At 44.3% G+C, this 14,292-nt stretch overlaps 1 protein-coding gene across 4 annotated transcripts in view; it reads right to left on the bottom strand.

Annotated features, from left to right (window-relative positions):
* Window positions 1-14,292, bottom strand: part of LOC120052550 (ras-specific guanine nucleotide-releasing factor RalGPS2) — a 149,732-nt gene that overhangs the window by 62,749 nt on the left and 72,691 nt on the right. For all 4 annotated transcript variants that reach the window (XM_038999524.1, XM_038999525.1, XM_038999527.1 and 1 more), the window contains exons 7-9: window positions 4,522-4,611; window positions 4,301-4,393; window positions 3,463-3,589 (exon numbers count right to left, since the gene is read on the bottom strand). In XM_038999524.1, coding sequence (XP_038855452.1) covers window positions 3,463-3,589; window positions 4,301-4,393; window positions 4,522-4,611 — 310 coding nt within the window. The remainder of the gene's footprint in view (window positions 1-3,462; window positions 3,590-4,300; window positions 4,394-4,521; window positions 4,612-14,292) is intronic.

Genomic DNA, 14,292 nt, shown 5'->3' with positions numbered 1-14,292 from the left:
ACGGGGAGGAGGAACAATGAGAACCACATTTCTGTAGTTGAGAGAGAGAGAGACAAAGACAGAGAGAGAGAGAGAGAGAGAGAGAGAGAGAGAGAGCCTGGAGTCAGAACAACAAAAAGGTAAAAGTGGAGAAAGAAAGAGAGGACAGGGAAAAATGATACTGAAGTAGAGGGGAGACGAGAGAGATAAAAGGAGAGTGATCAACAGAGAAATGGATTGAAGACACAAAGGAAAGGACACAAAAAAGAAAAAGGGGAGGGGAGCAGGGAATGAAAAAAGACAGGAGGGAGGGGGACATTCTTTCCGTGTTAAAATGCTAAGCTTTCAGTTTTACTAAGATACGTCCTAAAGTTATGATTCTCCTCTGACCCAGGTCCCTAAGGAGCCGTTAGTCTTTACACACACACCACAGCTAGCACTGCAAGGATGATGAGCTAATGCACACACACACACACACAATATATAGGCATGCACTCACACACACACCGCTGCTGTATCTCTGGCTCCAATACTGTGGCTGTAGGTCATGGAAACAGAGGGAAATTGAAGAGAGTTGGTTTGGAGAGTTGGATAGCAACTTGGCATAGTTCTCTCATCTGACACTTTGCCCTCATATTTCCATTACATTGGTTCCTCCACAGCCCAGCTCCAACCCTACTGCACCACAGACACCTCGCCAATGGCCCTGGCACTATTCTGTGCAGCCAGGGATTTGCCTCAGAACATGGGTGAATCTTCTGTAACAGCCAATTCTGTAATGGTCTGCCGCGTAAAGGGGTGGAAGTGTGGTTAAATTCAATAAGGTTCGAATATGTGTGTCCCTTTAGACACATACACAGCTTATTGTATTCAACCAACTCCTCTACTTAAGTCAACAGGCCAAATGGGGACCAAACCATTGATTCCCATTCAAAATCTCAGACCACAGTGTGAATTTCAGGTCAGTGTGTGTGCGGGAGTGTATGTGTGTGCCTCTTCCGGTACAGAAAGTCTGCTTAGCCATTTAAGCAGATGCTCTTATCAAGAGCGTCTTACAGTAGTGAGTGCATACATTTTCATACTTTTTGTTGCCCGTGGGAATCAAACCCACAATCCTGGCATTGCAAGTGCCACGCTCTACCAACTGAGCCACACTGGATTCAGCACTTCAACTGAAGATTCCCCTACGACTCAATTCCTATATCCCATTCATCTCTTCTAATATCCCAGACTGTCATATCTCAGAAGTCATTCCCAAATCCCTTTCCCAGTACTAGGACTGACATAGAGCAAAGGCCCCTCATGACTACGGCCATGGATGCATTTGACTGCTTGGGGGGTTTTGTAAGGTAGCTACCTCAAATAAGCAATCTCCTGTTAGCAGAGCAGCCGTTTGCCTGTTTGTACTATGAGTATTATACATCTCTGGTTTGCACACGCTCAGATGAACAAACCTCTAGTTCTAATAGCAGCAGGGTTCCACGGAACAACACACACAGGTTTGTTTAACTATCCTTGTTGGGAGCAAACAATTGATTCCTATTCAAAATCTTATTTTCCCAAAACCTTAACTCCTAACCCTTAACTCCTAACCCTTAACTCCTAACCCTTAACTCCTAACCCTTAACTCCTAACCCTTAACTCCTAACCCTTAACTCCTAACCCTTAACTCCTAACCCTTAACTCCTAACCCTTAACTCCTAACATAGCCTTTTTCCTTGTGGGGACCGGCGAAATGTCCCCACTTGTCAAAATGTTAACACACACATTCCACTGAAGAACACACACCCTCCACTGAGGGACAACACAGCCACGGTGTGGAAACAGAGCAGAAACACATCACTAAGATACCAGTCAGAGAGGGAAGTCAATCAATCACCCCACACTCTGTGTACACACACACACACGGTATGGCTGCTTCTACTGTATACAGAGTGTGGAGTGATTGTAAGAGAGCGCACTATTCCTGCCTTTTCCCATTCATATGTACCACAAGAGGAACTACAGAGAATCACGAGTTTTACTAGAGCTAATAAAATAAGAAACATTCCATCTAGTCCTCAAAGGAAAAACAGAACAAACAAACAACCACACACACAGAGAGAGACAGTGAGAGAGCGGGAGTGAGGGGGAGGGAGAGAGGTGAAGAGAGCGAGAGAGCAAGAGAAAACAAGAGAAAGAAAGTGAGCGATTGCGAGAAGACGGATGTGTTTTCCCCCTATAGTTCATAGGGGATTCCTGGGCCTTGTTAGTGCTCAGTAAGACAGTCTGTGCTGCCAGCTCTCAACGAGGAAAAGAAGGAAAGAAAGGGGGAATAAATATAAAATGATGAAGCAGAGGAAAAATAAATAACATGTGACTTTTAATGATTTCTCCATGACTCATGTGTTAGTCCAGCTATGAGCGGCACATGGGTCAGTGTTTCCGCTGCAGTCATTTAGCTGCGGCGCCGCGCCACAGCAAAATCATTGCCGTCACGGCAAAAAAATATGGAACAACATGTGTAAAAACAATTCAAACCCCATTATATATTTACCTAGTTGGCTTGTTGTTGTGCGTTCTATGCGAGATAAATATTTCTCTCAAGACGCATTCAAGTGGCGAGTGCCATGGGGAGAGAGACATTCTCACAAACAGTCAATGCACAACAATTCTTAACGCAATCGTGAGGAACCCAGCTTTCCATTCATACTTTATTTCTCAACTCCAAAATATGCGCAAACTGCACCATTTTAAACTGAGTTTTTTTAGCAGGGGCATGGTTAAGCACATTACAGCTCTGCAATTTGCAGTGAGTGCATAGGTGAGAGTAAATTGTAGGGCAACTTGGGGAAAATTGCCACCCTACCGCAAAATATTTTTGGGGGAGTGACTTAAATTGTGATGAGACAGATGAAATGTTTAGTTGAGCAATAGTGGTGGCAACCAGGGAAAGTGTTAGGGGATGATTATTTATTTTTAACATTAAGTGGTTTGTGTGAGGTACAGGCAGGGGCCGTTTTACCCCAAGTTACCCTAACAGGTAGGCCTACATTATATTCACTGTGTTCATGCTAGTTTTTTGGGACATAGCATCATATTGATGAATTGTAACTAGTTAAAAGATTACACTTGGGGATCTAGCTAATGATGAGCTCAATAGGGTAAATGCAGATAGGCAACCCCATTCTTCAGCCTATTTATTTCTAGCCACTATGCTGCATCAGTTGGGCTACAGGTGATAATGCTGATTGCTAATTGCATACCTGATAATATGGACCATGCATAAGCTATATGCATGGTTCAATATGTTAAAATAATTGTAACAATACGTTTTTGGCCTCATTTCTAGAGGTGGAAATTATATTTTAGATGGTGTCAGTATACTTTTATTTCCATTCATTTTAGAGTAGAAAGTCCCTTTAAAAAGTCACCAGAACTGAGCTTCTCAGTCCTACATCAAATGGCAGGGAGAATAACGACGGGAAAGTGTCTGCATCTTACCCAGGTATGGTATGCAGGAGTTCATGCTCTGGCTGCGTATGTAGTCTCTCAGGCGCTTGTAGTTGTCTTCTTTGGCCATGAGATACTCCAACCTCTCAAATGTTGCTTTGTCCTTCCGACTCAACAACTACACAGAGACAGAGAGAGTTGAATTATTGTACACATACAGAGAATTAATTCAACATTCACAGACTAAATAAATAAAAATGGGAACATATGAAAGCAAGAGCCAAGGGAGCAAGTGAGAAAGGGATAAAAAGAGGGGGGAAAGAGCTCAAATCTGGACGTAAGAAGCACAATATCCAGCCTGGAGCCAGGAATATTGTTGTGGCGGGGGAACTGGGGATAATTTCCCTGGAATGGCCTCATTGTGATTCAAATTCATTCACTCTAATTTATTAATTTTCCGGTCACTTCAGAGTGCAATATAATACCGTGCATTACCCGGCAAGCTAAGTCTGGTTTTCAGCCTTGCCAGAAAGTGAGAGAGTGCGTGAGAGAGAGCGAGAGAGTGTGAGAGAAATAAAGCGAGAGAGTGACCAGTGTGCGAGAGAGTGAGTGAGAGTTTGTGTATGAGAGTTTATTTTTTACAGGGACAGTGCACGTTAAATCAATGTTCTCGCTGAAGTTTCTGCACATATGCTTCATATACACAAAACCAGTAGATATTCCAGTAATGACCATGTAATGACTTATGACTGGTGAGATAAAGACAATTTACATCTGCCACTGCTCTACAACACACCGTCAACACATTTTCAACCAACTCAGTTTTTTGTAAGGTGCGGTTAGAGAAAGACCATTGTTTTGAGATGCATGGACACACACAGTAACTCACCGCCCACGTCTTGGAGAGTCTATAGATGGGAGCGCTTTGTAGGCCCGACACCACAGCCATCACTGCATGCAGATTGTTTATGTCACACAGTTTCTGTTGGGAACAGAGAACATTCGAAATGTATACACACACATTTGCATTACTATAGGTTTATTGTCCACTCATGTGGAAATGAACCAAGAATCTGTTGAGAATAAACAGTACAGTGTTGTGTTCCTTACCTTGGCAGTTCGGATGTACAGACTGAGTACCTCAGCTCTGATCTTCAGGGTCTGAGCATGAAGGATCTCCCTCACCACCCAGAAAGTTGTCTGGAGACACAATCAATCAATTTGCTATTTTGCATAGCACAAAGTGATTAACGGCACCTGACACAGATGGTTAAACAGGACTTCCCAACAGAGTAGACAAACACACTCATACATGTGATTGCGGACTAAACATAACAGCTATTTAACATCAGGTATAATGTTCCTTCGGGACAGACTCAGACTACATCACACAGGTCAGATCACAATGTCTGCAGAGAAGCTGAACTAATGGGAATGTTCATCAGATTAGCTGTTCTGTCTGCAATGCTATCTTTGGGGGAAACAAGAGCACTGGAGGAGAAGAGGGGTAGGAGGGCTACTGGAATGGAGGAAAGTTCATCAGACTCCAGCCAGTGGTAGAAGAAACTTTTCTATTTTTAATAACCTCACTCTCCAAGTTAGGCATACTGTACCTCGTTTCAAAATAGGCCATCATTTCTGTCAATCGTGAATGATAATTATTTACATTTTATCGGCGAAACGGCATCTGCATGCCAATAATTTGATCACAATCAGTTTCATGGGAATATGCATGTAGATCTTCTTGAATGACTGTTTTAAAGCAGATGTGTTAAACTATTAGCCTTTCTTGCTAGCAGATACCCATTCATTTATTTATAATCCCAGCAACCCATCCCCGCAGGAGGCCTTTTGCCTTTTGGTAGGCCATCATTGTAAATAAGAATTTGTTCTTAACTGACTTGCCTAGTTAAATAAAGGTTAAATAAAATACACTTCCAGTTATTGCGCTAACACTAGTTAGCATTGGCTCATGAAACTACCTCTAACTTCCTTCACACTGGAAACTGAGACATAAAGATGGTATCCCTTTAAAAATAGGATAGGAACTGCTCGTGATTATTTTTTCAATGTTCTGATTGGTCAAAGTGGACAAGCCTCTGACCGGCCTCTGCAGTACACACAAGTAGCCTACAGCTCTTCATCATTCTCGACACCGCCAGAGAGGAGACGTGGAACAAACCACCATTTACCTACCTCTAGGTTGCTATAAATATTTATATGGTTTGTCATACTATAATTTTTATGTAATTTGTGGTAATTAACTATAAATCATACATAAATGATCAGAATTCAATTTCCAAAAATAGTTTGACCAGCTCTGTGTATATATAAAAAAATATATATGTAAGGGAGCACTGCTCCCCCATGATCCAGCAGCACTACACCAGCTGATGTATCAACAGCTACCCATAAAAGGTATGTAAGAGAATGTGGTCAGAGTGTGTGTGTGTGTGTGTGAGAGAACCCCCCGACAGAACAAAGTGATCTGACCAATATATCAATTGGCCAAGAGCTCAACGTCAATGAATTGGTCAGTGTCTGGTCCAACCACCCTCAGGAGAGAGGGAAGGGAAGAGAGGGAGGGAAGAGGAATGGAAAGATGGAAGAGGAGTGGTAATGGTGGGAAAATAAGCTGATATCAAACATCCTGAGTCTTTTATAGTCTAAAGCTGTCTGTACACTGTGTTCCAGAGAGAGAAAGATAGAGGGGAGAGAGAGCAAGAGAGAGAAACAAATAGAAAACAGAAAGACATGGAAGGTCTGCGAAGAAAAACGATGTAAGCACTGTGGGTTGGGTGAACTAGAGAATGAGCAGCACTTCATACTAAACTGCTCCAATGACTCAGAGGTATTTATCTCCTGAAATTTAAAGAAAGCATTTCAGGATTTCTTGAACTGCATGTTGAGAAAAAAAAATCTGCATTTTGTTAGGTGAAAACATAGAGCTTGCTGCAGTGTGTCCTGGCCTGTCATAAGACAAGTGACAATAGCTCCCACCATGTCATGTACATGACCCCTTCTAGATTTAATTTCTCAATTGTTGCAGTTTTCCTTTTTGTGTATTATTTATGTACAGTATAATTGTTTTTGTTGATATTAAAATTGTGTGTCACACATACTGTTCATTTGTGTCATACTTCATATACATTGCTTTGGCAACAGTGGCAAACACCCATTCATGCCAATAAAGCATTTATTTAATTGAATTGAGAGAAAAAGTATGTAAGAGAGAGCGAGAGCCTGAGAGAGGAGAGGAGAAAAAGAGAGATAGTGAGGAAGCGAGAGACAGATGTAGAGAGACAGAGTGATCAGCGTGGATCAGAGAGATCTAGAGCGCTGATGTCACCTAACCTACCCACAGGAAAAACAAAGGAAATATGCACTTCACCAAATGTATATCCTGCCTGTCTGTGTAATAGACCAATACATCAATATGTCATCAACTATACACAATACTGACGCTCCCTGAAGTCAGCTTTGTCTATCCGTTACTTTCCCTGTGCAGCCATATCTCACTTCTCTCCATCCCTCTCTTACACTTCCAACTCGCTTGCTTCATCTTCCCATCTCCCCAGGAGTCCCTCTCTTCCTCCCACTCCCTTTCCCTCTTCCCTTCTCCAAATCTTTAGGTCCTCCCTTCTTCAGAGTGTTTGTGATCATGGTTCTACTGTACGTGCAGGGTTGTGCGGATGAGAATCCCAGACAGGCCCAGAGGGGGGAAGCAACATGGGGAAGGGAGGGGAGGGGCTGCTCTGGTTAACAGACTGACCAAACCCACCACAGGGACAGTGTGAGTGTGTGTGATATCAGCTTACTGCAGGTGGCTCTGCATAGAAAACCACTGTGGGAAAAATGTACTGCTACACTCCGGCACCATTGAGGGTCACAGCCATACAAGAGATTAAAGTGGTTGGAGAGTTGCAGGGTAGGAACATAACTTTTCCCCCTCTAACATCCTCCACACACACACAACTTTGTTTTTGTGAATTATCAGTTTTTTTTGGAAAGTAATACATGTATTCCTATTCCAAACCCTTATTTACCAAACCCTTACCCCAAACCTAACTCATAAACCTAATCCCCGAAGCCTAAAATAGTGTGTGCGCGCCCTCATATGTCTATGTGTGTGCACTCTACAGGCCAGGCCAGAGGAAAGAGCAGAGGCTCTCAGTTGTCTTTCCAGTAGTGTTTATGATCTTATAAATCCCTGTTATTTCAGGCTGCTCTGCTCCAACTCTGCAATCATCATAAATAACATGGAACATGGAGACACCAGCTGATAGCTGCAGATTAGTTCTGTAATAGGCTGAGTCTCTCATAAAAGCACCAGAGGACTGGAGAGTTTACGGTAGCTCCATCTCACTGCCTGGGTGCTGAAGAGGCTACAGCTGGGCATGGCTAGGGTCAGGGGCTAATTTATTTTATACAAGACGCACATTTTCCCCTCTCCTCCTGACTGCATGTGCTGCCATAGAAATAGAATGAATAGAATGGGCATCCCCATTCAAGTCAAGGATGGCATAATGGCTAGACTTGTGACCATTGCAAGGAGCAAAGCAGGAAATAAAAGCAGGAAGTAAAGGCAGGAAGTGTACCCATCAATACATGATGTCATTTGCTAATTCAACATTACAAAAATGACACTCCAGTGCATGAGGCACATCAGTTATTTGAATGAACATTCTACATGACCATGGAAATGATTGCATCACAATACCAGGCAGCCATTGCAAGTGTACCCATGAGAATACTAGTCAAATAGAAGTGTTAAAAAGGCCTATTGAACTTGAACAGAACAATGGAATAGCAATTGAAACGCATGGGGGAAAGGGCTGTGGGGGAAAGATCCTGAGTCGCCTCATTGACCCCCAGAAAAATTAGCTTATATTTAGGCTATTGTGTATTTCACACTATGTTGAGGCAAAAGTCTGAGTTTAATGCTTGTATGGATGTCAACCCCAACACATGTTCATGTCATTGTTACCAATAAACTGCATTAGTTTTAAAAAAATGACTGACTAACACCAAAGATGTCTGTATGCTAGCTAACCAGCTTATACGAACAGGAGTTAGGATTTAGCAGTCACTTCAAAACATTAAAATTAACAACTTCTACATGTCATGGCTCACAACACCATTATCCCAGAAATCCTAGACCCACTCCAATTTGCATACTGCCACAACAGATCCACAGATGATGAAATCTATATTGCACTCCACACTGCCCTTTCTCACCTGGACAAAAGGAACACCTATGTGAGAATGCTATTCATTGACTACAGCTCAGCGTTCAACACCATAGTGCCCTCAAAGCTCATCACTAAGCTAAGGACCCTGGGACTAAACACCTCCATCTGCAAATGGATCCTGGAATTCCTGACGGGCCACCCCTAGGTGGTAAGGGTAGATAACACATCCCCCACACTGATCCTCAATACAACAGTGGTAGGCCTGATCACCGACAACGATGAGACAGCCTATAGGGAGGAGGTCAGAGACCTGGCAGTGTGGTACTAGGACAACAACCTTAAAAAGTTCTACAACCTCAAAAGGTTCTACAGTTGCACCATCGAGAGCATCCTGACTGGTTGCATCATTGCCTGGTATGACAACAGCTCTGCCTCCGACCACAAGGCACTACAGTGGGTAGTGCGTATGGCCCAGTACATCATTGGGGCCAAGCTTCCTGCCATCCAGGACCTCTATACCAGGCGGTCTCAGAGGAAGGCCCTAAAAATTGTCAAAGACCCCAGCCGCCCTAGTCATAGACTGTTCTCTCTGCTACCGCACGGCAAGCAGTGCCGGAGCGTCAAGTCTAGGTCCAAAAGAGTTCTTAACAGCTTCTACCCCCAAGCAATAAAAGACTCCTGAACAGCTAAACAAATGGCTACCCAGACCCCCCCCCCCCCATTTTACACTGCTGCTACTCTGTTTATTATCTATGCATAGTCACTTTACCTCTACATATTACCTCAACTAACCAGTGTCCCGCACCTTGACTCTGTACCAGTACCCCCTGTATATAGCCTCGCTATTGTTATTTTACTGCTGCTCTTTAATTATTTGTTACTTTTATTTTGAATTTTTTATTTATTCATCTATTTTTTACTTAACACTTATTTTTCTTAAAACAGCATTGTTGGTTAAGGGCTTGTAAGTAAGCATTTCACTGTTCTATTCAGAGCATGTGACAAATAACATTTGATTTGAAAACAGACAACAATATTCAAAATCGGCCCTAAGCAACCACATTGTGGGCCTGTTACAATACATAAATCATGAAGGAATTGAGGAATATCCACTTTGTAAGATCATATTTATTGAATGTGCGCCAATCTGGTCAATGGAATGTCTGCGTTCCATTGACGCCTTACCGCATTTATTGCCAGGGTTAGAGGTTCCAAGCTCTATTCATATGTGAGCTGCTGCAGGGAAGGGGGCGTTGCCTAGACAACCAAAGACTTGTTTGCTACAACACCTTGCTTGTTTCACATTGTTACTGGAGAAACCGACACAACCGAACGAATGCCCTGCCGTCCCTGTCTTCCGTCAGCTGTTCATTCCACACACAAAAAATGATATATATTTTTTTTAATGGATGAAATGGATGTATTTTCAAGACCGAGTTCATCCATTACCGTCGGTTACACGGTTATATGGTAATTGTGCAAATCCTAGCCATCGCACCTGTAGACTTCCAGTCATTGCGCTAACACTCATTTGCATTGGCTCGTGAAATGAACGCTAACTCCATTCATACTGCACACAGAGACATAAAAATGGTATCCACATTAAATCCTTACCTTCTAATAAATCTCCTGGGGAGGATGGCTTCCCTCCAGAATTCTATAAAGAATTTAGGGAGCTGTTGGTCCCCTACCTTATGGAGGTACTTAAAAAAGCCAGGGAAGACAACTGCTTTCCAGAGTCTTTCTCTCAAGCAGTGATTACTGTAATCCACAAGAAAGGGAAAAACACGCTAAAGTGCGCCTCCTATAGACCAATCTCTCTCCTTAACACAGATTGTAAACTGGTCACCAAGATGCTATCTAAGAGACTGGAGTCATGTTTTCCCCTGTTGGTCAACCCAGATCAGACTGGCTTCATAATTAATAGATTGTCCTCCAATAATCTCAGATGGTTCTTTGATATAATTCACCTTGCTAACAAAAACAAAATACCTAGTGTCGCAGTCTCCCTCGACGCTGAAAAGGCCTTTGATAGGGTTGAATGGCCATACCTCTTTCGCGTCTTGGAAAAGTTTGGTTTAGGTACCGTTTTTGTAAATTTGATAAAATCACTCTACAAATCTCCTAAAGCTAGGATTGCTACCAATGGGATTACTTCCTCCTCTTTCCCTCTCTATAGGGGGAACAGACAAGGTTGCCCAATTAGCCCCCACCTCTTTGCCCTCGCCATCGAACCGTTGGCTGAGGCTATTAGAATGTGCCCTGACATACATGGCTTTGAGGTGGACCCCCATACCCATAAATTATCACTCTTTGCGGACGACCTTATCTTATTTCTAACAAACCCAGAACACTCCCTCTCTCACTTGCAGATCCTACTACAGTGTTATAGTTCTTTCTCTGGATATAAGGTCAATTTTGATAAAAGCGAAATCTTACCGTTGTCTGTCTTTGACCATCATACCATCAAGCACAAGTTTCCTTTTAGATGGTCGCCTATTTGCTCCACATATTTGGGCATAATGGTGGATGGTAATCTGAACAACCTCTATAAACTCAATCTGGCCAGTTTGTTGTAAAAGGTGGAGGGTGACCTTTGTAAATGGATGGACTTACCTCTCACTCTACTGGGTAGAATCAATGTAATTAAAATGAATGTCCTGCCCAGATTTCTATATCTGTTTCAATCTCTCCCTATCCCTGTTCCCGAAGCATTCTTTTCCTCTCTCGACAAGCTGACCAGACGGTTTATCTGGCACGGCAAAACCCCTAGGGTTGGCCTGGATAAACTGACCCTTGATTACAGTCAAGGGGGCTTAAACCTCCCCAATTTTAGAATGTACTACTGGGCTGCACAGTCTAGGTTTCTGGCTCAGAGGTTTGACAATGGTCCCTCCCCCTCATGGTTGAACATTGAAAAGCTTGAGGTAAACGATGACACTGGGGCAGAATTGTTTTACAAATGGGACAGAAAATCTATAAAAACCACCACAGACAACCCTTTAATCATACATTCTGTCCTGGCATGGTGCAAACTGCATGAGCTGTTCGGACAAGGGGGATTCCTTTCCCCTAAAACCCCTTTATGGAACAATAGATTGATTTCTATGTTTTTCCAGAATAGTAACTTTAGACCATGGTCTGATAAGGGGATCCCTCTTCTGGAACATTGTTACGAGGAGGGAGTTCTTATGTCTTTTGATCAGCTGAAACAGAAATACCACTTGCCTAACAGGGACTTCTTTAGCTACCTACAACTACGAAACTTTATTAGGGTGACTCTCAAGGGACAATGGAACCTACCTAAGATGTCACCTATTGAACAACTCTGCCACGCAGACCAACCACTGTTCAAGACCATTTCCCGTGTTTACGATGCACTTATGTCAGGACTAACACTGCCTGAGCTAGATAAACCCCGACTTAATGGGAAAAAGATCTGGGTATTGATCTTGATGAGGGTCTATGGAGTGACCTATGCAGGGATGGTGTTACATCCACATTGAACTCCAGATACAGACTAATCCAGTTTAATTTCCTCCATCAGCTCTATATCACCCCATCTAGACTGCACAAGTTCAACCCTGATATCTCCTCCCTATGTTTTAGATGTGGCTCAGATGAAGGAACATTCCTCCATTCCACTTGGCAGTGTTCAAAACTACACGGTTTCTGGCAGGGGGTATGCGATACAATATCCTCAATCCCCTTTGTCCTATTGTCTTAGCCTGCATTCCCTTTAGACCTGGAGGTCTGTCTACTGGGCAACTTTACTAAACACTGATCTTAGGCAAAGCCATACTATAAAGCTAACAGAAATATTGCTAGCGATTGCCAAGAAATGTATTGCCTTGAAATGGAAATTGGATTCCTCCCTGCCAGTTGCAATGTGGCTATCGGAAGGTAATAGTTGTATCCCACTGGAGAAAATTACTTACTGCTTGAGGAATAAGTTAAAGACATTTTACAGAATTTGGCAACCTTTTATTGACTATATGGAGAATCTCCCCCCACAACACATTGATTGAATCTCTATATAATCCTTATATAATGTTTCACACGTAATGTATAATAAGTAGCCTATGGCAGGTGACCATATGATCCAATGTCTCATTATTATTTTATTTTTTATTGTATGTTTGTATATATAATTAGTTTTATTTTTTCTTTGTTACGCTCATCTGTTACTGTCACTTTGTCCTATTGTTGTCTAATATCTTTTCACTTTTGTCTTGAATGTTCTTAATTGGAAAATGCAAAAAATATATATATATACATTTAAAAAAAAATGGTATCCACAAGTTCATCTGACTCTGGGTAAGTAGAACAAACAAATATTGCCGTATCCCTTTAAATAGCCACTCCGTTACCGCCAGCCATACCCCAGTCTCCTCCCACCCCCCTCCAGCCATACCCCAGTCTCCTCCCACCCCCCTCCAGCCATACCCCAGTCTCCTCCCACCCCCTTACAGCCATACCCCAGTCTCCCTCCAGCCATACCCCAGTCTCCCTCCAGCCATACCCCAGTCTCCCTCCAGCCATACCCCAGTCTCCCTCCAGCCATACCCCAGTCTCCCTCCAGCCATACCCCAGTCTCCCTCCAGCCATACCCCAGTCTCCCTCCAGCCATACCCCAGTCTCCCTCCAGCCATACCCCAGTCTCCCTCCAGCCATACCCCAGTCTCCCTCCAGCCATACCCCAGTCTCCCTCCAGCCATACCCCAGTCTCCCTCCAGCCTTACCCCAGTCTCCCTCCAGCCTTACCCCAGTCTCCCTCCAGCCTTACCCCAGTCTCCCTCCAGCCTTACCCCAGTCTCCCTCCAGCCTTACCCCAGTCTCCCTCCAGCCTTACCCCAGGGCCCCTCCAGCCTTACCCCAGGGCCCCTCCAGCCTTACCCCAGGGCCCCTCCAGCCTTACCCCAGGGCCCCTCCAGCCTTACCCCAGGGCCCCTCCAGCCTTACCCCAGTCTCCCTCCAGCCTTACCCCAGTCTCCCTCCAGCCTTACCCCAGTCTCCCTCCAGCCTTACCCCAGTCTCCCTCCAGCCTTACCCCAGTCTCCCTCCAGCCTTACCCCAGTCTCCCTCCAGCCTTACCCCAGTCTCCCTCCAGCCTTACCCCAGTCTCCCTCCAGCCTTACCCCAGTCTCCCTCCAGCCTTACCCCAGGGCCCCTCCAGCCTTACCCCAGGGCCCCTCCAGCCTTACCCCAGGGCCCCTCCAGCCTTACCCCAGGGCCCCTCCAGCCTTACCCCAGTCTCCCTCCAGCCTTACCCCAGTCTCCCTCCAGCCTTACCCCAGTCTCCCTCCAGCCTTACCCCAGTCTCCCTCCAGCCTTACCCCAGTCTCCCTCCAGCCTTACCCCAGTCTCCCTCCAGCCTTACCCCAGTCTCCCTCCAGCCTTACCCCAGGGCCCCTCCAGCCTTACCCCAGGGCCCCTCCAGCCTTACCCCAGGGCCCCTCCAGCCTTACCCCAGCCCCCATTCACCCAGAACATTATCTACCCTTCTCCAACCTTCTTTAGCTCTACACCTAACCTCCCCCATCCCCTTTAATCCTGTTCACTTCTCTTCATCCCTAAACCATCCTCTCCTTCCCTATCCACTACATCCCACTCTATACCTACCCCTCGTCAGTCATACCAACCTACACTACATAACCAAAAGTATGTGGGCACCTGCTAATCGAACATC

The sequence above is a fragment of the Salvelinus namaycush genome, chromosome 8 (assembly GCF_016432855.1).
Source record: "Salvelinus namaycush isolate Seneca chromosome 8, SaNama_1.0, whole genome shotgun sequence".
NCBI lineage: Eukaryota > Metazoa > Chordata > Actinopteri > Salmoniformes > Salmonidae > Salvelinus > Salvelinus namaycush.
This window is presented reverse-complemented; position numbering and strand designations above follow the sequence as displayed.